This window comes from Bos javanicus, chromosome 27, assembly GCF_032452875.1.
Source record: "Bos javanicus breed banteng chromosome 27, ARS-OSU_banteng_1.0, whole genome shotgun sequence".
NCBI lineage: Eukaryota > Metazoa > Chordata > Mammalia > Artiodactyla > Bovidae > Bos > Bos javanicus.
Window position 1 is genome coordinate 15,835,165 of NC_083894.1, and position 26,043 is coordinate 15,861,207.

The window sequence follows — 26,043 nt, forward strand, 5'->3', positions numbered from 1 at the left end:
GGCTCATCTGCAAAGAGTGACAGATTCATTTCTTCCTTTACTATTTGGATATCTTTTCTTTTTCTTTTTTTGTTTTGTTTGATTGCTGTGGTTAGGACTTCCTAGACTTTATTTTTCAGAACAGTTTCATGTTTATAGAAAAATTGATTGGAAAGTACAGAGAGTTCCCATGTACTCCCTTTCTCTTGCACATGGTTTCGCCTGTTATTATCATCTTTGTTAGTGTGGTACATTTCTTGCAGTTGATGAATCATATCAGTATATTATTATTCAATGTAATTAAAGCCCATAGTTTATATTAGGGTCCATGTTTTCTGTTGAACATCCTATGGGTTTGACGAATGTATGACGACATACACACATACATACATCCCTCATATAAAGTATCATATATTGTATCATATAAAGTAGTGTCATTACCATAAAAATCCCCTGGGCTCACCCCCTCCATCCCTGCCTCCCGATGACACCTGGTGGCCACTGATCTTTTTATTGTTTCTAGTTTTCCCTTTTCCAGAATGTCATGTAGTTGGAATCAAGAGTATACAATGTTTTCAGATTAGCTTCTTTCGTTTAGCAGTGTGCTCTTAAGTACGTCCATGTCCTTTCATTGCTGGATAGCTCATTTCTTCATATCATTGAATAATATTCCATTATATGGATGTGCCATTGTTTATCCATTCTCCTATTGAAGGACACCTTGGTCGCTTCTGCATTTTGGCAATTATGAATAAAGCTACTGTAAAATCCATGTACAGGTTTTTGTATGAACATAAGTTTATAATCACCATTTAAAGTAAAAATTCTCCTATTAGAGTAGTATTTTGTTACTGACAATTCAGTGCCATGATTTGTACCATACATTTTTTCTCTATATAGAGGAGTTGCACCAACATGAATATATCCAGAGGAGGGATGCCGAAATGGAAGAGATGACTGGAAAGAAGGAGGAAATCTGATAAGACCAATTTCTCTTCAAGCTTTCCATAAGGTTTTTCCTAATCATCTTAGCTTTAAAAATCTTACACTGCAATTCCAACATTTAATTAATGAATAACCAATAATCTGGTCATCAAATAAACTATTTAGAGTCCTTTCACTTAGTTGTATTAAAAGATGCTGATAGCCTGTAAGGGCAGATTTTTTTTTTAATCATGGTTCTGAGTACAGCATTGTTTAAGACAAACATTAATGAACGAATATGTACATCACATAGCATGCTGTCTGTCAAATCATTAGATACAATTCCACCACCACCAGCAGCAACAGTATAACAGGTCCTATGACCAAAGTATGCTATTTACTGACATTATTGTCTTATACAGCATGCATGCACAGTAACCTATGAGGTATTTCAGTGTTTTACAAATAGATGGAACCTACAGACTATGCATGTATAGAGGTGGAGCCAGACCTTGGAATTTGTCTGCATTCTTCCAAAGAGGATGCCCATCTTCTATTATTATCCTGTCAGGGTCTGTGTGTCTTTATTGAAGTTAGATTAGAACTCTAAAATTCAAATATTCTACATACATAATTGCACAAGACGTAAAAGGAGGGGTTTGGTGAGCTCTTTTCTTAGTGACCTTAATGCTATTAAATGGCGTGCATGAAACCAATGTACAAAGGATCCAGTTTACCACGTTTTTCATTTATGTTGATAGAAATTTGCAGAAGGGCAAATTATTGTTGAATATTTGTTGCTGATGATATGATATGGCTGGGAGTCTGCATTTTTCAGTATTGTCACTGAATTGTGTCTGAAGTTCTGTAGTACTTTAAGGTAAGGGTGATATTGAAGGCCTACAAACAGAACTTGCCTTGGTAGTCTCTTAGCACAGTTAGGACCTACAGGTAATTTGGGTTCAGTTATACTTTGAACTGTGGTGTTGGAGAAGACTCTTGAGAGTCCCTTGGACTGCAAGGAGATCCAACCAGTCCATTCTGAAGGAGATCAGCCCTGGGATTTCTTTGGAAGGACTGATGCTAAAGCTGAAACTCCAGTACTTTGGCCACCTCATGCGAAGAGTTGACTCATTGGAAAAGACTCTGATGCTGGGAGGGATTGGGGGCAGGAGGAGAAGGGGACGACAGAGGATGGAATGGCTGGATGGCATCACCGACTCGATGGACGTGAGTTTGAGTGAACTCCGGGAGATGGTGATGGACAGGGAGGCCTGGTGTGCTGCGATTCATGGGGTCGCAAAGAGTCGGACACGACTGAGTGACTGAACTGAACTGATACTTTGTCCCTTGCTGACTGTGTAAACCTGGCATTCTATGAAGCCTAAGTTTCCATTTACTAGAGATAAAATGTAGATAATAGTACTTAATTAATAATTAAGGCTTGAGTATATTTTATGTACTTAGAATGCCTGGTATATGGTAAGTTCTCATTTATCAGTTGTAACAGTATTTCTAGGCCTTCCCTGGTGGCTCAGTGGTAAAGAACATGCCTGACAATGCAGTAGACACAGGAGATGTGGGTTCGATCTTTGGGTTGGAAAGATCCCCTGGAGAAGGAAATGGCAACTTGCTCCAGTATTCTTGCCTGGGAAATCCCATGGACAAAGGATCCTGGTAGGTTACAGTCCATGGAGTTGCACACAACGACTCCATGGTATTTTGAAATGTGTGGTCAGAGTATAATGAACAAATATATGCAGAACATAATTTATAAAATTGTTTATCATTTACTACAGTTTTAAAAAATGTATCCTCATCATATCATCTAACAGTATGGAAAATTAGATGTTTATAATCCTTATCTAAGGAGAAGACAACTGAGTATGGAGGAGACAGGAAAGGCAAGAGTTTCTCGGCCTGTAAAGTGACCTAGAATTATTTCACTTAAACTTTATACATTCTTGAATATTTCCTCATATAAAATGATGCAGAAACAAGTTAAAACAATTTCATGAATTATGGTGCTTAAAATAAAGGATAAAAAGTTTATCATTACTATTTCACTGAAAAAGAAACTACTGGCATAAAATATTTTGGTTGCATAATGTAAGGAGATTTAAAAAATTTTTCATTTGGAGAATAACTGCTCTACAATGTTATGTTGGTTTCTGCTGTACAACAATGTGAATCAGCTCCAAGTACACACATATGTCCTCCCTTTTGAGCCTCCCTCCCCACCTCACCGCCTGTAAAGAGATTCTTACCTAGTGGGTCTTTCCAGGCTTCTGTCTATAGAGGATTGATACAAGGAGGCCTGTTAAGACAGAAGGGTAGTTAACATGAAAATTTTTACCTTGGCAAAATTTTGTGTATCCCTGGACATTAAGTTAGGTATTCTAAAAAGAATATTGTCAAAATTGACATTAAAAATACCAATTATGGGCATTAAATTGTTTTCCCAAAAAGAAGTCATGAAGCCTAATTTCTACTTTCCTCTTATCTACTTTTTCATCTATACAATTTGAGGGGGGTTGGTTCCAGGAGCTCCCCAAGGATACCAAAAATCTGAAGATCTCAAGTCCCTTATGTTCAATGGTGTACTATTTGCATATAACTTACCCACATATTTTGTATACTTTAAATCATCTCTAGATTACTTATAATACCTAATGCAATGTAAATGCTATAGAAATAGCTGCTAGCATGGCAAATTCAAGTTTCGCTTTTTGGATATTTCTGGATTTTTTTTTTTTTTTTTTTGTGGGGAAAATATATTTGTCCCTAAGTTGGTTGAATTCATGAATGTGGAACCTACAGATATGGAGGGCCAACTGTACTTTTCTCTGTGTAACTAAAAATATTCATAAATCAAACATTGCCTAGGGTGAGAAAAAGAAAAATTACCCCTTCATGTAGAAACAGACTATAAATAGAAATTTCTCACATAAAGAAATGGTTTGATGTTTAAAGAAGTATTTGTAGCCATCATTCAATCCTTATAAAGCATAAATCTTTATACGTTTTTGTCATATTGCCAGGTGTAATTTTTATGTAGACATAAAATTTAAGCAGGACTTCTTTCGTCTGTCAACATAAACATGACTTTTTAAATAAAAAAACCACAGAATTTGGTTTGAAATTAAACTACCTGGTCCTTGAATCAGGTACAGATTTGTATCTTTGCAATTATCTACATTCAGGGTTAGGTTAAAATAGAATATTTAATGAATCAAAGTATAAACTTTTCTTTAAAAGTGGACTTTTAATCTTTTAGTCAGAAAAGCAGCTTTCAGTTGTCCATGGATATAGAACAAAGAAAAATAGATACTGTAAATTTGATAAATAATTCCAAATGCTTATTGTACACACCATTTTCATACTCCTTCATTCTGAACAATACAATGAAATATATATTAACAATTTTTTGTTAGACATGGATTTGAGAGGCAAGTAGTTGTGGTATGATGTATGATGTCTAGGATGTCTAGGAAAATGCATACCAAGTATGTGTGTATATATATACTCACAAGCCCCATTACACACAACTTTAAAATATCTTCTATTAACTATTATTTTCATTTATACTGAATGAGAATGGAATTGCCCCCAAACAAACAAAGCATCCCTATGCAAGAGAATACTACTCCCTCTTTTTAGACGGAGAAAAAGCATATATAAAATACTTAGATTCTGAGGTTCTCAACAAATAAAAAGATAGAAAAAAAAATTGGTCTGCTAACTGGGTAAGTTTAATGACTGTTTTAACTTGCTACTGTAAATTGGATATTGGCAGGGTGGAAAGATAAATATAAATAAGAAGGATGGAAAACAAGTAAATAAATAAAACCAGATAATTATATTCTGATTTATAAATATTAGTTTTTCATGTTTGCAGAAGAGCAGCACCAAAGAGCCTCAGAACATCTGTGTGGTTCACAGCTTTCATGGGACACCCAACCACAGTGCCCAGTTGGTCAAAAAAAGTGTCCATGTGTGGACACTCTTAGAATACCCTTAAAGTGATCAGAAACTTTGAATCACTAGCTTGAGATGAGCCTAAACAGTATTGTAATATGAAATAAAGTATAGTGTAAGAAGCGAAGACTCCATGCTGTTAAATTGTGTTTTAGACTTATGCTAAGAGGCTAAAATTATTCCTCCATGTGCTGGTTTCCACAAGGTAAAATAAACTGAAACCAGTATTGTGATGTATGCTCAAAGGAAATGGTTCAGTATTAAATTATAAGGAAGCAATAAGAAGTTTAGATAGATGACTAAGAGAAAACTTTGTATATGATTGGTACTCATTCTGAAATGGAAATTGTCTTCAGAGAGGAGGTACCTGTTTTACCTATTATAATGTACTGAGTATTTACATTTTACCATTATTTTAATACACCCAAATGAAGGGCATTTAATAAAGTACAGACATTGAGTCTAAGTGATCATGTGGTTAAACTTTGCTTAAAAATCCTTACTTGTTTCTTATTAATGTCAGTTTCTCACTTATACTTATGGATTAAAAATGTGTTATTCGTGGCATATACTAGGCACTGAATAAAAAATGGTAGCTAGGTTGATGTTCAATCAATTACAAATTTTATCAGAAATGTTTTACATGAGGTTATTAGAGACAGAATTCAGTACCTTATCAGAGTATTTTTTAACACTGAAAAACCATGATGTGAAATTAATAATATAGTTAATATGCTATCAGAACAAATAACACCCTCTTCTCAGTCCCAAAGAGAAGATGAAAATCAGTTTAAATATCCAAGTGCGTCTGTATGTGATATTTTCATCACTGTCATTAACATTACAGAATGCATAAATTAATTTTCTACTATTTTTACACCAAGTATTATTATGTAATATTAATTATAGAAATGTATTTTACAGAAATCTGTAATTATTAAGGAATAGTATAACTTGTATAATAGTATAAACAAATAAAACAAATAATTTGTATCTAAAAGGTTTTAGTTCTTAGTACATCTCTTGGAAGTGCTAAGAAGTATGGTATAAAGGAAGTTTAGGAGATGTTTTCTATCTTTAATTTGCCATCATATTATCATCTAGTTTTGAATGTATTTCTTAAAATAGTTGGACTCTACCTTTCTTGACTGAAAAATGAGTGGGTTAGACATGGTGATCTCTGAATTCCATCTCAGTTCTCAATGAACTGTCTTAATAATATCCTGGAAATATTTGGCCAGGATATCTAAGAGAAATATGTGACCTTATCGAATTCTGAAGTAAATCCTTTGTTTGTATGTTGAAATGATACTCTTTCTTCAGATTCTATATAACTTTTTATTTAATATATAAATATTTATACACTTCTCTGTTTTAACATACACTCTGATGCATACCTCAGGGAGAGTCATTGGAATTGCAGATTGCTCTAAATAGTTGGGTATCTTCTCCTGCAACTGTGCCTGCAATTCCAGTTATCACCATCATGTGTCAGTAGTACATCCCACAGCATAGGTCTCCTACTAGTTTTATTTTCTAATTGAATATATTTAATTGAATTAAGACTTTTTGATGAAAATATTGTTTTTTTAATTTATTTAGGATCACAGAGAAACTACTATGTAAAAACTACTGCAAAAGCCAGTTCATTCACTTTGCTCTCATCCAGCTGCGACTATAAATTCCCACGGGAGGTTTTTTGTTTCTTATTAGCTAATGTTTAAACCACCATCACTTTTGTTTATGTCTATTAATGAGTCCTAAATCTACTTTCCAAAATAATTTCATTCTTCTTTGCAAAGAAGAAGCTTTTGGCTCTGTATAATTTCTTATACTCTTTTTGACTAATTCAAATAATACTTTACATTGCCAGGCATAATATTTTTTTATGTATCAGATTGTCATGAACATCATATACAGAGATGGAAAATACATTTCATCTCATGTGCCAGTGGTAATCTAATCTATTATAGTGGCTTCCTGGATCACAGCATTGAGAAGGATCCGTAATGTCTGCCAAGGGCATAGTAATGTTTGCCTAGGAAGTCGTAACATGTGTGCCAATTATTTGTCAGTCCTATTCTTGATTTTATCTGATGTTAAAATCTAGAAATTGTATCTGTGAAAAATAAAGAATTGAAATAAATTTTAGGAATATATGAGACATAACAAATCTGATTATGGGACTTCCCCAGTGGTCCAGTGGTTAAGATTACATGTTTCCACCATAGGGGATGTGATTTTGATCCCTGATTAGGGAATTTCCTTGTGCCACATAGTATGGCAACCAAAAAAAAAAATCTGATCATCTAAGAGTCTAAACTGTCATTCTGTACCTCCAAGCATGATGATAAAATGGCTCTGAGGAGATTTCCGGCAGTATTTTATTCAGTATAATCAGATATAAGCAATAATGCTTTTTGATTATCACACTCAGATACCAGGATGCATTGAATAGTTCACCTGAAAGTAGCGATTGGCATGATTGTTCACCTAAAGAGCCAACAACTGTGATGTAATTAATGTCCAAGCAGTGATACTGGATACAACACAAAGGTGCAAAGATAGATTTTAAAAAACAGGTTATAGATACTTTAGTGACTCGTAAAACATGGATGTTCAGAATCACAGTAACAGCGCCCAAGAAAGAAATCTGAAAAAGAAAGTAATTTGTTTTTTTACCTCATTGGAAACACGAGGAGAATGATCTTGAACATAGTCCAGAGCCTTTTTGGGAGGCTGGGTGTAGATGCACCACATAAGCAGAAGTGTAGAGATGGAATGGAGGAGAATCAATGGCAGCAAGGAATGACCATGTGGGAAAGGTGACAACAGTTAGAGCCTGGCCGACAGCATCAGATACACACAAAAGAGCGACACGAACGGAGCAAAACGGCGAGGCGGGGGCCGGGGGCCCAGGAGGAGGAGTGCAATGCTCGCAAATATTTTCAAGCACTGGGCAAAATCACGAGTGATTTGATTAGTATAAACTCATTTCATCAAACCAAAATTAGCACTCCTAGTCTCTAGCCGCAGAGGAATGCAAGGTACATTAAAGAAACACCGAAGGAGCAGGTGGATAGCATGCTGGTGAGTTTCCACGTGTAGCTGAAAATGATTGTAGAAAAATGGTGACAATTTAGGCTCAGAACAGAAATTGGTTCTATCCCCTGTGAACTGTCTATAATCAACAGTAATGACAACACATTTAAATTAAAGCTGGGAAATTTTTTTCTTTAAAGTGAAATGCATTTATGTGAGTTGTTGCTGTTTTAGTCACTATGTTGTGTCCTAATCTTTTGTGATCCCATGGACTGCAGCCCACCAGGTTCCTCTGTCCATGGAATTTCCCAGGCAAGAATACTGGAGTGGGTCACCATTTCCTTCTCCAGGGGATCTTCCCAACTCAGGGATCGAACCCAGGTCTCCTGCATTGGCAGGTGGATTCTTTTACCACTGAGCCACCTGGGAAGCCCAATTTATGTGAATACTTAGATACAAATTAGGGAAAATATTCTTCCTATTACTTATAGAAATTCTAAAAAATATTTGGTTTATATTCATTTACAGTCACTTTTGATCCAGTTCAATAAGATATAATGAGTCTAATCAAGTCTCCTTTGCATTTTAATGGATAAAAGGAACTAACCACTATAACCACCTAGTATATAATACATGGTCAGTATATGAGTGTATAAATCAGTACATGATATGATAAAAGAAAGATTTACTAAAACTTCTGTGCAGTGCATTCAGTATGTTCTTCAGGCATGTAAAATTCAGAAACACCAATGAAAGTATAAAAACTGTGTAGTTGACAGACATCAAATGCACGGCTATTGGCATCTGCACTTCCCCAATAAAATTTGAGTTGATAGAGGAAATTGTTATTTGAAGCTTGGGTCAACTCTTTATCCCAGACTAAGCAATTCTTATTGGTGGGGTTTTGGGGACTAGAGATGTTGTGATTTTCAGTAGCAGGAGGGGAAATCAAGGTCCACAGGGTTTCCTTGTTTTTCCCTTTCTTTTCATGCTAAGACCAAATGAGACATTTTATGGTGGTGATATTCTAGCAGTATATTATAGTAGGGATTTCCCAGGATGTTTGTTTTTTGTTTGTTTTTTGATAGGTCTGGGATTAACTTCTGACTCTGCCAGTTGCTATCTTGGGCAAATTAATTAACCTTCTGGCCTCTGGCTTTTTCTTACTGGAGGGATGCTGTGAGGTCTCTCTGAGATCACACAGAACAGGCCCTCTGCAGGTGCTTGGTGATTCCAAAGCAAACAGAAGCTATCATCATAGTAATTTTTATTATCGTAAATTTCACGGGATGCTCTTCTGATTGAATTAGACCTAAATGGACTGTAAACAAATACAAATCTTCTATCAAGAATTGTCTGACTATGGGAAGACAGATACTGGTTCAACATTTTGAATTTGCAATTCGATATAAAGTAATCCTAATGTATGATTTGGTGGGGGAAAAAAAGAACTATATAGGCAGTGTCTGAACATGTTTAACCATTTGGTAGAGAAGTAAGTGTGAGCTAAGCTGTACCAAATTTGTGTATATAGAATATACTTTTTTCAGTGGTTTTTGGTGTCTATAGAATTCAGCTCTTATTCTCTAAATGACACCTATCTCTTCTGATAACAATTATGTTTTAAAAATCAAACAACATTCTCCTAATTGTTTTATATTAACAGTCTAGCCTCACTTACCGGGCGTCCAAACTCCAGTTCTGAAAAGAATTTATACCAGGGCTCATTTTCTAAATCTATGTCATCTGGATTTATGCGATCAGTCTGGAGCAGATGTGAAGGAAAAGGGAAGGAAAAGTCACACTGAGCTAAGTGAGGGCAACGCTGTGAGGCATGAAAAACACACGCGTTCGCACATAAACATGCATCAACTTTCATCCAACAAATCTCAGCCAGAGAGAACAGAGGAGGTAAAGTAAAATGAGTCACTTTAGGATATGAAGGTTTAGCTTCGAGGGCGTCACTTAGGCCCTCGTTGTTTTCTCTGCCATCATTTCTGGTTTTCTCCTTAGCTGGACGCATAAACTATGACAGACTCTCTGTGACAGTGAGGTTGAGCACTGATAGCCCAGCAAGGTATTAAAACAGGCTCAACTCCGTCCCCAGGTAGCTCTTCTGGGCGAGTGCCTCCATCGCCCCTGCCCTCAGGGGTGCCAGTGAGTGAGCCTGCCTTCTGCTCACAGCTGACTTGGGTGCAGGCACTTGGAGAGCCTCGGGGAGGGAAGCGGGGGGCGGGGAGGGGTACGTGGGAAGAGATACAATGTCGGGGGAGGAGTGAGCAGTGCTGGGAGATTGTTAGCGGCCCTGAACATGAGGAACCCGGAAGTCTCAGTGGGAGAGAAAAGGGCAGCAAGGTGGGGGGTGACGGTGAGTAGCCAGCCTCTGATTATCTTCTCAGCTTCTGGGGAACAAGGGCTACACCTGAACTTCCCGACGGACGGCGTGAGTTAAAGAAGGAAGGAGCTCACCCGGATGGGGGAGAGAGCCGGGGCGCACGGGCTTGGTGCGGGGATACTGGTCCTGGGCGGAGGGGAGGGGCTACCAGTTACTTCTCCGCAGGGTGACATAGAAATAGGCTTCCGGCCAGGGTCCCTTGGAACAGGTGTCGGAGTGGTTGGGAGAGGGGGCTGCAAGAAAAAGGGGTGAAGGACAAACTGATTCATTAGATAGAGGTTCTTGGTGGGAGCCAACAGGACGCCAGCTAGCAGTGCGTCCTGTCCCGCCTTAAGTCAGGCAGAAGAAAACGTTCCAGGAAAGTAAATGCCCCAGGGCCCCCCAGATAATTTAGGACTGATCCAGAACACTGAAGACAGTGTGGAGAGCCTTCACAAAGCGAAGAAAGGTCACGTTTTATGATACCCCAAGTATCACCTACCTGTCCACCTTGAGCTAGAGACATGGATGTGGGTGGGGAGGGGTTTTTCATATGGTCAGTCAAGGGTTGGGGAAGAGAGAAAATCCAACCCTGGTTAACATTCTAGAGAAAAACTGAAAAAAAAAATTTTTTTTATAGTTGACTTTCACCTCTCCAGTGGTTTCTGAATGTCATATTTAAGGCACAAAAACTAGGACTGTTAAATATAAGCAGGTTCAGAAAATATATACAATTGCTTTGATAACAGAAAAAAAAAAAAAGAGCATTTACTTTACCCAGCAATATCCTTAATGCTTTTAAATAATACATGCCTGACCAGACTGATTCAGGCTACTGATTTTACATTCAAAAGGGATGCTTAAAGTACTACGTGTGGGTTATGACTTTTATGAGAATTCACTGTTTAGCGGCTAAGTTGTGTCTGGCTCTTTTGTGACGCCATGGACCGTAATCGGCCAGGATCCTCTCTGTCTGTGGGATTTTCCAGGCAACAGTGCTGGAGTGGGTTGGCATTTCCTGCTCCATTACATGACACTAATTAAATGTGGAGCAGCTGGATGATAGTATTTTAAGTCGGGAGAAAAAAAAGCTCCTGTTTTCTAAAAGCCATTCACCTGGGCCAGGAGAGGACATAGTCCAAGAGGTCTGTGATGTGCTCATAGCCTCAAAGTGGATCGTTATAGTCTCTTCCAATCCCTAAAGCTCTCAAGGACCCACACTGAGTAACTGCACGTCAGCTCCAGAAGAAGTGCTCTACAACCTCTGAGGTACGCCATATTCGAACAGAAGCCAATGTTGGAGCCTCGCTTGTCCAAGTGTTTTGTTGGCCTGTTGCATTCCCAATAGTCTTGTTAATAACACACGGTCTGTATTTAATAATCAATTATATCCAAAGTCTTTTAACAGATGTGCTTTTTATTTCAGTATTTTCTGAGATTGTGATAGTAGTTACAGGCAGTGATAGAAAAAGTCTGAGACATCATAACAGAAGAGTGAAATGGCCTACAATACCCAAAATATGTGGTGAACAAAGTGATAAAGACCATGTAGTAACCTTGTAACACATTTACGATGGGGTGCTAAGTGAGTCAAAACACACTATGATACTAGTTATGGCGGTGTCACAAAGCTTGTGCCTGGACAAACACAGTGCTGAGACTTCTTTCTTTTCAAATATTGTTATCCTTTACTATTATAACATTATGGAAAACACTGTATGATTACTATGAAAAATGCTGCAGATATCTTGAGATGTATTCTCCTTTTAGTAAGCATTATGTTTGGTTTACATTTCAGAAGTAATGAAATGGACAGAAAATATTCTGGTAACTAATTTACCATTTCCTTAATTAAAAAACCTGTTTCAATTTATTTCTGAGTCGGTAGTGCAAAAGTAGTCATTGAGATTTTGATTGTACTAAAATATTATTTTTCTCCAATTATCATTTAGATTATAGCTGCAGCATGTAGGCATGTTGTGGAATAGTTTGGCTGGAGCTGATTTTTAGGGTAAATGATATTAGAATTTTCCAGTAATTTTGTTCTGTGTGTAAGAGGCCCAGTACTGGTTCCAGAGGAGAATAATCTTTAACTTTTTCAAATCTCGCTGTTTCTCATGCTACACCTTTAATAATATTGTTAATTCTTGATTTTATAATCTCTGTTTTCATGTACGATACTTTATTTTTGTTAAGGGGAGACAGAAGCTTCTCTTAAGAGAAAACATTTGTTTAAAAAACGTTTTGAACAGTAGAGGGCAGCAAATTTACCAAACAAATAAGTATATTTTCCAGTGGTTACAACTTCACTCTGATTTCCACCTTAAAAGTATATATATACAGCAAACAAATATACTAGGTTCTGACTTATAGAAATCTATTTCAATGATAGACTAGGGAAAAGGGAGAATACTATCTACCATCCCGCATCCCACCTTAGAGCACCAACTTCCCATGACATAATTTTGTAGAATAAAACTTCAGTTTACTGTTTCAATGGGCACATGCTAATAGAAATTAGAAGAGAACCTCGCCCCTCTGTCCACCGCCCGCCAAACAATGATCATTAGCAGTTATCCCTAACTTTGGGACGTAATGAAAGGCACAGGCTTGAGCAGAGCCTGCCAGGTAAAGAAATGCTAAGTGGCAGAACTGGAATTTTCTCTTTGCTGAGGTTGACCTTTTGAATCAGGCAAGAATTAAATGTATTATGTAGCAACCTAGAGTCACCCTAAGGCACACAGGGGCCTCATGGAAGTCAGTGATACACATTCGGATGGTCAGCCCACAGACAGACAGACATACTCATGATCCCACAAAACAACACTTTCCATGAGTGAATCAAGTGTTTTCAATTGTTCAACACAAATGTTAACACTCAGAACTATTTAGGAAGCACAACCATGCTCATACAAGACAACAGAAGAGCCGCAATACTGCTGCACCTCTTTCTACCCTCCTTGGGTCTCGTCTCATTGTGAAAAACGCAGCACACCTGTGCTCACAGTGAACGCTGGGTCAACAGCGCATGAGGAAGGTGTGTAAGAAAACTGAAAACTATGCATCACATACAATTCTTATTTAAAGGTAACCTATTTTTCAAGGTTTGTTTTCTACAGTTGCATTGTGCTGCTTTTGAGATTATAAAAATTCTCCTGTTCTCAGTATTCTTATTGCAGGCATGGGGTTTCTATTTGCAGTTCTGAACAAAAAGAAATTGCCACTGTCATTTGGTTCTTTATAACTTAGGCTCATTAGATTTTTAAGCTTTAATGATATTGGCTACTATGTTTTATATTTACTGAGATTCCACAGTAAATGCTCTACACATTGTTAGGACAATTTTTTATGATTTAAACCAACAGATGAAACTCTCAATTTTTATAGCTTAAGCTTCTAGTGACAATCTTCACTGCTAAAGAAGTTTAACTTCACTGAGGATTTACGTTGCATTTCAACTCTGCACTGTATTTTCAGTGATTGTTTGCTCACTTTATCATGTGTGGGTTTAGTTATCGTAGAGAAAGATTACATCTCCACGTTATTTTCTATTTTCAAGCATAAAGGTGTTCTGCTGCTGCTGCTGCTAAGTCACTTCAGTCGTGTCCGACTCTATGCGACCCCATGACGGCAGCCCACCAGGCTCCGCCATCCCTGGGATTCTCCAGGCAAGAACATTGGAGTGGGTTGCCATTTCCTTCTCCAATACATGAAAGTGAAAAGTGACAGTGAAGTCGCTCAGTCGCGACTCCACGGACTGCAGCCTCCCAGGCTCCTCCGTCCATGGGATTTTCCAGGCAAGAGTACTGGAGTGGGAAAGGTGTTCTAAACCAGTGCTTAATTGAATTTAACGTGGTTCACCTGTAAATATATCCAAGCCAGAGAGGATGTAGAATTTTTATCAATATAATCCCAGGAGAGAGTTTATATAATTGTCTCGTGGAATAAACTGTGGTTCAAGTCAGTTTAAGATAAATTCTTGGTGACTGCAGAGTACTTTTCTAGATCAAACATTAGGGCCATTTAATCGTCATTCCTGAATTTATAGTCAGTTGAGAATGCAGGCACTTCCAAAAAACTGTATTCATTTTTACTTTCCTATTAAAGAATATGAATATACATTCCATTGATTTCTAAGGAAGAGGAGGATCCCTTTGGCCAGGGTCTGGGAGAGGACTTCTGTTCAGATAGCACTGTTTCCTCTCCCCACTTCATGTGCCAGGGAATCAGGAAACCACAGTTACTAACAGCAGTGTGTGGGAACCCTCGTGTGTGCTTTGATGGAGACCGGGGGTGCCTTTCGTCCCTAGAATCATACAGACTTCACAGATAAGCAACAGAACAAGGATTCCATCCCACCAACTTGACCACTAACTCCAAGGGTAAAACCTATCCCCATTCCCTTATTATTAATTCAATGTGTGTTCACTGAGCACCTACCCTGTGCCAGGCATTGCTCTAGGTGCTAGGGATTCAACTGGTGCACCAGATATGGTCTATGCCTTCAAGGAGCTTAAAGTCTAATGAGGGACACAGACAAGTGAGCAGGCTGTTACAATTCAGGGTGGTGAGGGGCAGTGCAGCGTGCTTTAGGAGGGCTCCTCACAGCAGGGGAAGCAGGCATCTGGTGTCTAGAAGTTAGGGTGGTGCCCTGGGCGAAGTGAGCCAGGCTGAGCAGGAGATATGGGACTTTACACGGGAGGAAAGAGGTGGCAGAGAGAGCATTCCTGGCCAAGGGGCAGCTGGACAGAGGTTCAGGGAGGAGGCATGCAGACCTCTCTGTAGAGCTGCAATGTGGTGAGACAGGAAGGGCAGGGAGATACTCGGGGCTGCAGAGGTCAGCGGGGCCAGACTACGAGGTTTTTTGTGTATTATGTTAAGGAACTTGGCTTTGCTCTAAGGACCCTTGAGAGCCAGGAGAAAGTTTTGAGCAAGAGGCTTTCTAGGGTTGTCATAGCTATGGTGTGGAGACGAGATTGGAGAATTAGGGAAATGAGTTAGTGGCTGACATTGTAATCCAGATGTGGACAGTGGTGGGCCAGATGGACAGAGAAGGGCAGTGGTGCTTCTTCCAGAAGGCAGGACTTTGAGATGGTTGGGGAGAGGGGAATCCAAGATGACAATTTGGGAAGACTGGGCAGATGATGGCGTCATCTTGGAATTCAAAAGAGAAGCAAAGAGTACCCTAGCTGTGGTGTATACTTTACAGAAATTAAAGATGAAAAGAGCAAAGGAATGCTCACAAACTGTCTTGGAGTAGACGTGAGAGTGCTAAACCTCATAGCTTACCTGCTGTCCATTTGCTGTCCCATCCCTCTTATTTAGCAAACCTGCTCCCTATCCTCTGTCTCGTGTGTCTAAGACAGTCTCAAATCTTATGTAAACTCTATCAAAATATCAAGACATAGCCAATCTCTGCAATCATGCCCTATGGCACCACTGCCCCCCCCTTTTTTTCCTGGTTTAGAGAGGCAATTGGAATGGATTCAGGGTTGATGAAAAGAAGAAGATACTAGACTAGCTGAGCCCTATAATAAAAAGCCTGGCCAAAATGATACAGATGACTGGCTGAGATCATCTTGCATAAGGCTGGCCCTCAGCAAAATTGTTTAGGAGGCATAAACATTTTGGTTCTTTCTGTTTCTTCATGAGATATCCATTCTCACTTTTGCCCAAGTTTCTAGGTTCCTTTCACTGCCCTTTTCCTGTGGCAGCAGAGAGCTATCAATATCCGAATCTTCAACCACACCTGCCCTCCAGATCTTTCCATTCCTTTTAGAACTAGTTCAGTATACTGGGTGTATTGGTTTTGTGTCTTAACTACAATACTCAGGGCCCAGGTTGCTGGTCAAATAAATCCAGGACACGAATTTATTATAAATGAACAAATTAACTTATACGATAAAATAGTTAATCAAATCATCTAATTAAGGTGATAATGACCACTAGCTAAATGTGTTTGCAGTTTAGCATTGTGCAGGTGATGAAATGCACCAGGTGTGAGTCTGTGGGCTCAGCTCCCAGGTACAGTGCTAACCAGCCATGGGAAGCTGGGCAAGGTTGCTTAACAAGTGTTCAGTCTCTCTACCTGTAAAATGGGAATTCCATACATTTACTTCATACAATTGTTGGGATCATTATATGGTAATAAGGCATGAATTACAAGGCCTGACATCTTAAGTAAGTGCTCAGTAAGGAGCTACAACTATTGCTACTGCTTTTGTCATTGCTGTTTTTAAACTTGGAGTCTTCAAGGCATTAACCCAAAGACATGACTAAAGGGACATTTCATTCACAAAGACAGGGCCTGTGAATAAGCTATTGAGGGGGGCAAATTCATTCTGTGTGTCTCCGTTTTAACCACACTGGAGATAGTCTACTTCTTACAAATGTGGGTCTACTCTGCATATTGGTTAAACAGACTCCAGGTTCCTTGAGGTAAAGACTATGTCTTGCTCATTGCCATGTCCCCTGCACCTAATCCAATGTCTGGCACATAGGTGGTGCTTCATAAATTTTGTTGCATGAGTAAATACTAGAAATATCCTGATGGACAGCTTCCAAAATCAATCCTGTTTCCTGACACCAAAGCTGCAAAAGCATTCCGGGACAGTAACAATCCCCATCATCCTAAGGGTCTCAGACATTTTTAGAATGATCATTAATGTTTTGGTAACTACATTTAAATCTGAGGCTCATATTGCATGATGATTTTGATCTTTTCCATTTTATGCAATGGTGAATTCATGGTCTCATCCTAAAAATTTCAAAGACCATGATATTAGTTCTCATCCTAAAAATTTCAAAGATCATGATATTATATCATATAACTTAGTGAATGAGTTATATGTTTGCAGTGGAACCTGCAATTCAGTGGTGTTCATTTTTTTTTTTTCTTTCAGTTTTTCTGGTAAAGTCCTGTTACTCTAAAAGATACAAGTTAATTTGAAGAAAAGCAAAGAAGGTTTAGAAAAATATCCTGTATGAATTATGTGATTATAAGGTTCTGGAACATGTTTCTCAAGAATATAAGCATAAATACAGGGTTTGAAGACTAAATCAAGGACACTCATCTTGGGTGTGGTGCGCAACGGTTTCTAATCAAATTTCAGGGCTGACCTTATATATAATGATGTGGCTTCCTGGGTACTCTTAAAGACACTAACAAAGAAAACTCTCTATTTTCTGTTCACTGACACCTAACATTGTTTCAAGACAAGGACAAGAGTAAACTGCACAATTGTTTCTCTAGAAGCAGGTTTTGATAGAAATGACGCAGAGGAATTTCATAATTTCAAAGAGATCCTGAAGGCATTGGTCGAGGAGGGAAAGCAGAGGACTCAGAAAGGAGGATTAGGGGAATTAAGAGGACCAAGGAAGAGCCTGTTTGTTAAACTGCACTTTGAGGAGACATGCGGTTATTTTCAACTTTATAGATCTTTTCCTTTGCAGATAATTAAAACATATAATTGGAAAAAATGCTGCAAAGTTAAATATAATCTTGATCCATTAGATTGACAATCAGTCAGGAGACTTGAGGCTTGGTAACCTGAGAGAGATTTAATAAGAATCAATTAAAACAATTGTTATAAAAACGGGCATTTGGAAAATTTCCCTTGAAGTCAAAGAAATATTAAGAAACCAATAATGGAAATGAAGGGATGGAACTGCTTGATCCCTTTGTATCAGAGAGGTCCAGGAATGATTGTTCTCACTGGCAATGTAGATGGGCAATTTAGTGCAGCATTTGAGTGTTCTTTTACTTAAAAAAAAATTAAATTCAGGATCATGATTAGGCATAGTTATAGTTCCATGCCAATGAGTCCTATATTTGGTGGGTAGGGACAGTATAATAGTGAGTGCATCTTTGATTCTGAGATAAGATGCACAAGTCATGATGTACAACAAGCATGATTTTTTAATAATGCCAACTAAATAAATTACCTTGGTGATAAAAATTGCTAAACAATATGAAGTTCAGGTTTATTTGGGAACCCAGGAAGCCTAGAGAACTGGCATTCTGTTTAATGACAAGTGCTTACTGGTCTCTCATGCTGCAGAATGGAGGACTTCCCAGGTTCATATTCAAAAATACTCCTCGGCTCAGAACGAAATTTCCTTGTGTCTACTTTTCTGTCTGGAGGATCCCAGTCATGCCTAGAAATCAACAACAAGTTACACATTAAAATCATTCTCTATGCTTAAAGCCATGGATAAAACCACTGAATATCTGTTTTCAAAGTTAATTATGATACAGACTTTTTAAAAGTGTCTCAGGATAAAATGTTATGCTGAAAAAAAAAAGCACATGTATGTTCTGTTTTACATAAATGGTTTAAAGAAAGCCATTTCTTTGTTTTCATGTTGTATGTTCCTCTGTTTTTTTTCCTACAAGGATGTGCCTCCTGCTGGTTCAGTACGTTACACAAGGGGTCTGTGCAATAGATATGCAGACAGTGATGTGCTAGTGAACCCCGGGGTCACAAATAGCAGCTGTGTATGTTTGTGTTTAGAGTAAGTGGCGGCTACCCGCCATTAAGTCCTGTGAGTTTATCCCATCACTCTGTGACCTGGCGTCCTTGATCTGAAGTGACAGGGAGTAATGTACACGTTGTGTTTGATCTTGTTTATCTTGCAAATGGCATCGTAGTCTGTCTGCAAAAAGTGCAAAAGTTTCACTTGGGTTGCTGTCTGTAGGAGCAAATTGTGTGACAGGCTAGACCCTCCATGGTTTTACCCTTGAGAAACCAGAGCCTGGCATCTATTCTGTGCATAGGAGACCTTGGAGTCAGCTCTTTTTCCTGAACTAACATCCTTCAAGAGGCAGTCAAAGAGGGACTTCAAAAGTAAAACTCTTCTAGGTAGCTGAGGCTGAAGAAGGCTTCCTTTGGGAGGATCACTTTTGAGGAAGAAGAATTTTCTGCCTATAGATGGGGGCAGTTCTGGCCCATGGAACAGGATGAAATTCTGACTCTGTGCGAGGTTGGAGACACTCATATTCTGCAAGACAGGAGAGCTAGGGGAAAGTAGGTCCTGGCTTTCTAGTAAATTGATGAGCACTATTCGGCAGAGAAGAAAGCATTCTAGAAAATGTTAAGGGATTACCATGTTTCTTAAGGAAAGATTAATTTTTACTAGACATATAGGACAAATAATACATTTAAGTCTGAGTTAATCTTGGTTCTTTATGGTAGAGATACTGTTTTGTGTCTAGACTATTATTTCTCAAATTTAAGATATCATACCTGTAAACATATAATAATCATGAAGAGATGGCATTAAAGTCGAATCTCTTCACATATAATGTATGTCTTGTCTTTGTGCTGTCTTGTAACCTATTTGATCGTCAGTTACTCTTCATGGTACAGCAGGGTGTTGAATATAATTTCTGGAATGGGTCAGTTAGATGGATGCTTAATAACCACATTAATACTAAATAATCATTACATTTTTATTTATTATTGCTAGTATGCAATAAGCTGTGACTTTAGTCAGAGCCAAGTGTGAGTCTGGCTTGGACATACTAGCTGCATGAGTTGAGCAACTTACTTTGATTTTTGAAACTACAGTTTTTTTCCTCTCTAAAATAGGTTTAAAATAGAGCATGTCTCATTGGGTTGTGTTCAGAATTAAGTGATATTATACAGGAAAAGTACTTAGATGAGTGCTCGTAGTGAGGTCTCAATGAAGGTTACCTATAAGTAGGGCTATTAGTCATCATCCTAATAAAAATGGCACAATAAAAGTGTGTTTATAAATTTTTATTTTTGTTTAAATAGTTTCTATAAATTATTTCAGTGGGGAAATTAAAATTAGTGTGTAGAAATGAGTCATAGGTGGACACCTGTTAACTAATGCCTTACTTATGAATAACCTTTTCTGTACTTTTGGATATCAGAGGGGAAATTTTAAATCATTAATAGTCCTAACAGTTTGGGGAACCTGAAATTTAACTGCATAGTCTCTGACCTGCTATGCCAAAGGGACTGGGTGTCCATTATTTCTGTTTGTCATATGCATTTATTGATCAAAGAGTGGAGATGGCGCTCAGTTACTTCAAGTCTAACTAAGGTGACTAGGATATTATGAGGCAAGTGTTTGCTGCACTCTTGATAGAGGAGGTCACCATGGCACCTTTACTGATTAATAAGATGATATGTAGAAGGTTATACACAAACTATCTCGTAAGGTAAGCACCGATTCTTCTGCTGAATGCCGTGTGGAATTAGTTTTATCCTAAACTCACTGTTGGGCACTTTGAGGGGGAAAGCCTTACTTTTCTGTTGAAGACCGATCTCTTGCTCGAAATGGTGGAACCGGAGGAGGAATGGGCGGGGGAGGGACGGGGGATGAAGCATCCTTAAACGCATTGCTGCCGTTGTCGGAGTGGCTCTTGGAGAGCGGTCTGTAGGTCTGGGTCTTGGCAGCAGGATGTGACTGGGTACTGTAGGGCGAGTTGTATAGGCCTGTCGGGAAGCACAGCACGGCAGAACAAGAAAAGAACAGAGACAAGTAACGCTTTTAAAGTGCGTTAAACTATTTGTAATAAATAAAAATTCTTCTATTTATTTACAAAATATCCCATGATTTTACCAAGATTATTATCGGTAAACATACTCATAATGCATGCATTGAATGATATGCTCTTGATTGATTAATACTATTAATCATTATTAATTCATTAATGTACTATAGGCACAAGCATTGGTTACAGTGAATCCTCATCAATTATTATGGAATTAGTAATAATTCAGACTGGTACTAGAAACAGACTTACAGATACTTAGCAAATTTGCTCCAGGATAATGTAAACTAATAACACGTTTCCAATTATCTTCTGTTACTTTAGAAGTTTTGATTTGTATATAGTAATTGACATGTTAATTACAATCATATAAAATATTGAGAAAGTTATCTACATGCTGTGCAAGGCATAAGGAAACTTAAACCCTCAATAAGCTCATAGTACATCTCTGGAAAAGAGACATGATTAGAATTATGATTGAAAATAATTGGTTACATATGATAAAGGCCACATGCGGAAACTTATATTAGGAATTAAGATTTTAGAAGATGGTTGATAGTTGGAGAAGATATAAAAAACCTAGGGCACTAGAGTGAGCCCTGAAGGATCGGTTTGGGCTGGTAGGGGAAGAGGTTGTGGAGATAGCAGAGGAAAAAAAGAGGCAGAAAGTGCAAAGCATAGAACAGCACCATACAAGGTTAGTAAAAGGGGAAGAGACTGACTAGAGTTGCTTTGTCTACGGATTAAATGGTAAAGCTCTCTAAAGGGCTCTGTGAGTTGATAGGTAACTGCTGTTCAATTTGTTAATTATTCATGGATGCAAACCTCAGTATGAAAAATAATTATAAAAATTCTGAATTTCCTGCCACCTCAGTCTTTTGAGCTATTACTAATTTCACTCCTCTGCTTCTCTTGGAAGCCCATGCACATTGGCTATGACAAATAAGATACAGTCTCTACACTTTGTTTTGCTTCAGTTCCACAGTGCTTTTTAAGAACAAAACAGACCCAAAATGGAGTCACTCATGCTAAGCCCCACGTCATGAAACCGAGACTTAACTTAGTTACAGTTTTGACTCTCCCAGAAACAGAATCTTAAACCAGTCCATCAGAAATTGCCTGGTCAGCATGAGTTAGACACTCTGCCTGACAGACCTCTACCCTCCCCTCAAGGAGAGTGACCTTCTAGCAACGTGCTGGCTTTTCTCCTTGGTATGACTTCTTGTTCCTGCTTCCCTCTGCCTATTTAAATTCTTTCCTTGTGTTCAGCTCCTAGGAGGTCCTTTCTGTCTGCTAGATTGAATGCCACCTGATTCATGAATTGTCATATAAAGTCAATAAGATCTTTGAAATTTTCTCATTTGGGTTTTGCATTTTAACAGGCTAAACCCAAGAGGGGAGTTGGGAGTACCTCTGACCAGGATATAAAAGTTGAGGGACTCTTAGGCGGTCGCCTGTTATCATCTAGAGGAGTGAGGGCTGAAAGCCAGATTCTTGCAGCTTGTTGAGCTTGTTCTGCTTGTATTTTTTTTTTCTCTATTTGTCCTTGGACGCTAGTAGCAAAATCCTCAACAGTTAAAAAGGCCCAAGTGCTGGCCTTCAAGTGTCACAGAGAGGGCAACCTCATCTAGTTCAGGGGCCAGGCTGACCCAGGGGACACTGAGAGGAGGCCGCAGCTGCCAAAGGGGACGTAGGCCCCCAAGCCTGCTATAAGAGGGGAATACAGACACTGTGCTGTAGTCCTGAGCCCGGAACTGGCAAGTAACTGGAGGCCCTGTGCAGGATCCCCCGATGTGATATTTAGAAGACAGCTGTAATCAGAAACATTTTTTAGGGGCCCCTCATTCTAGCCTGCAGCCATTCCCAAGACACCAGCTCACAGAAACACTAGTGGAAACGCCCAGGGCTGAAGCCATTCCATCATGACCACTGGCAACTGAGTCAGAAGAGTGGTCTGGCAAACTGGGTTATTTTTAAAAAGCTTTCTATGAATGGTTGCATTTGGAGCAAAAGCATGGACAGGGTCACAAAATACTTTGCTTGACTTGTTTTATAGTGAAGTGTAATCTGAAAGATCTGACGCAATTGTAAGGATTCTTTACTGATAAAAGGAGACCTTTATCTTACTTTGTACCCCTATTACAGTAGGTTCTTCCCTGCTGTCCTTCATATTTTGGTTAAACATTCCTGAAGCTGAGAATAAACTGACAGTGGGGAAGAAGCAGATAAAATAGTATTAGTTCTCATTTGCATGAGAAAAGATCCACTTTTTTTTGTTACACATGCTGAGAAAAGAAAGAGAGAGACACATGCACAAAAGCATCTTCCTAATTGTAGAAACTGAAATCGTGCACTCAGAGTGGTTAAAAAAAAGTGGGAAGTTCTTCCACGCATGGCAAGGCACAGTGTATTCATGGCAAGCAAGGAAACCAGCCTACCTGCATTATATGTATAAGGAGTATTATACATGTCTGTGTCATCATCTAGAAAATGAAACATAAATATTATGGTAATACAGATTCGGTCACCACATCCTATTGAGATGGCAGAACTTCAGGGAAACAACAGATCTGTTAGAAAGCTAACACGGTTTGCCTAGTTCATAATGCCAGTTTAAAATGTTCAAATATTACGTTTTGGTTTGTTTTGCTGGCCCTCTGCAAATTGACTTCTCTGGGCTGTAACAGCTTTGCTCTGCTGCCCACTTCACAGCATACGGACGTCAGTCCTTTCCCCGCCTTTCCACCTGTTCTGGATCATGAATTTCCTTTAGTAAGTGCTTTAAAGATCTCTTATCAACTTGGTGAGACCCAGCTATGGCCCACTCTCTTGACACAGGGTGGATCTGTGAGGACAGAGGAATCATGAGTCTGTTTAAGCAGACAATAGCCAGGCTTGTTTATACTGTGAACAGGGAAGGATGAATGGATAAGGCCAGAACCTCTGGTACTCCTTGAGGATCATCTTCTAAGAGGCTTTCTGGCAGCTCAGGGGTGAAGAAGAAGCACAGGTGTCTGGGAATTGAGGGGTGATCTAAGAATAAGGGCTTCCCTGGTGGCTCAGACGGTAAGGAATCTGCTTGCAATGCAGGAGACCCCAGGTTTGATCCCTGGGTCGGGAAGATCCTCTGGAGAAGAAAATGGTAACCCACTCCAGTATTCTTGCCTGGAGAATTCCATAGACAGAGGAACATGGCAGGCTCCAGTCAATGGGGTCACAAAGAATTGGACAGGACTGAGTGACTAACACAACACTAAGAGTAAGGAGGAGTGTTGAAAAGAAGGGAGGGCCATGAAGTTTGCTAGAGTCTTGACATTTTGTGTGAAACAAAACTGCACAGAAGAGTACTTATTCTTCCACCCACAAAGACCTGATCAGAAAACAGAACTACATACCCGGCTTGTGTACCATGTGGATTTGCTTAAACATGGTCTTGTACCAGTCCTTCGGTCTGTCAACTGTCTGTAAAAGAAAATGTCCAAAAGTTACAAAACTGGTCACAAATAGACGTTGTTCCGCTTTCTATATTTTATCCTTTTTCATAGCAGATTCGGTTCTGTAATACAATTTTCTCTTTATTATTTCATGATGACAGTATCACATTACTGACCAGGGGATTTTTGTAGAAACTAACACCTGTGGCTGGTGATTTGTTATGTAAGTAAATATTGAAACACTCAGGTCAATACTGTTTGGGTAACAAAAGATGTATTAATACATCTCTGGTCAATAAGCTGATATCACTAGACAGCACATTAAAAAGCAGAGACATTACTTTGCCAACAAAGGTCTGTCTAGTCAAGGCTATGGTTTTTCCTGTGGTCATGTATGGATGTGAGAGTTGGACCATAAAGAAAGCTGAGTGCTGAAGAATTGATGCTTTTGAACTGTGGTGTTGGAGAAGATTCTTGAGAGTCCCTTGGACTGCAAGGAGATCCAACCAGTCCATCCTAAAGGAGATCAGTCCTGGGTGTTCATTGGAAGGACTGATGTTGAAGCTGAAACTCCAATACTTTGGCCACCTCATGTGAAGAGTTGACTCACTGGAAAAGACCCTGATGCTGGGAAAGATTGAGTGCAGGAGAAAAGGGGACAACAGAGGATGAGATGGTTGGATGGCATCACTGACTCAATGGACATGGGTTTGGGTGGACTCCGGGAGTTGGTGATGGACAGGGAGGCCTGGCGTGCTGCGGTTCATGGGGTCGCAAAGAGTCGGACATGACTGAGTGACTGAACTGAACCGACCCACAGTTTGTAAACATATTACCCCTTGTTTGAGTTTAGGATGAGCTGGAATATTATATGCTATGGTTTTTTTCCAGATCACAGTTGTGCCCAACCCTGGGTAGTTGATATTTCCACAAGCTTATTTATATAAAATTAGCTAAACTGATCAAATTCTGAGAGACAGTGAAGGACAGGGAAGCCTGGTGTGCTGCAGTTCACAGGGTTACAAAGAGTTGGACCCAACTTAGTGACTGAACAACAACAGGTTGAATCAAAGCTATAGTTTTGTAATTATAGTTCATAGTTATAGTTTTTTGTTGCACTCCTTTTGGTGATAATTATCATTATCCATAAAAACTTGTTAGTATACTATTCAATACATTATTTTTAAAATTAACTGGGCAATATTTTGGATGCAAACTGTATTCTGATCATTGGCTTAGAATTAGAGAAATAAAAATTTGATATTTACTAGTGTAAGTTAATAAAATACTGAATATAGTAAATAATTTAGTGTCCTGGAGCAAGTCCAAAAATTTAGCTATTGCTTCAAAACTCCTTTAACATAATAATAAAATGTTGGCAGTATTTGCTGTGCTAAACTGCAAGTTCCTTAAAAGCAGAAGCTTCTTATCCACTCTGCTTTTGACATAATGTAAACAGTAGGCTACATTGGAAAGCTGAGATTAATGTCAGATCAACCTAGATTCAATTCTTGGTTCCTTTAATTACTGTTTAATATTTCCCAGCAATGTGAATTTGGGCAAGTGAGGTAACCTTTTAGAGCCTCAGTTTTCTCTAAGATGAAATAATTATATCCACATCATAGAATTGTTATGGAAAATGAAAGAGAGTGTATGCAAAAAGATCTAAAACAGTGGCTAGAATATAAGAAATGTTCCATAAGCCATAATAGTAGAAAATCTCAAATATTTACAGAATAAAAGAATGGATGACCTAGGTTTTTGGATGGAAGTCTGCCTAATAGTAT

General features: G+C 38.7%; 1 protein-coding gene across 41 annotated transcripts in view; it reads right to left on the minus strand.

Annotated features, from left to right (window-relative positions):
* The window catches only part of SORBS2 (sorbin and SH3 domain containing 2), a 211,723-nt gene that overhangs the window by 43,697 nt on the left and 141,983 nt on the right, over nt 1-26,043 (minus strand). For 24 of the 41 annotated variants that reach the window (XM_061404228.1, XM_061404237.1, XM_061404227.1 and 21 more), the window contains 8 exons: nt 24,218-24,284; nt 23,261-23,305; nt 20,574-20,763; nt 18,340-18,454; nt 10,393-10,551; nt 9,605-9,688; nt 7,564-7,620; nt 3,171-3,220 (listed from right to left, as the gene is read on the minus strand). In XM_061404228.1, the coding sequence (XP_061260212.1) occupies nt 3,171-3,220; nt 7,564-7,620; nt 9,605-9,688; nt 10,393-10,551; nt 18,340-18,454; nt 20,574-20,763; nt 23,261-23,305; nt 24,218-24,284 (767 nt within the window). The remainder of the gene's footprint in view (nt 1-3,170; nt 3,221-7,563; nt 7,621-9,604; nt 9,689-10,392; nt 10,552-18,339; nt 18,455-20,573; nt 20,764-23,260; nt 23,306-24,217; nt 24,285-26,043) is intronic. The other 17 variants (XM_061404232.1, XM_061404241.1, XM_061404233.1 and 14 more) reach the window with 6 other exon arrangements.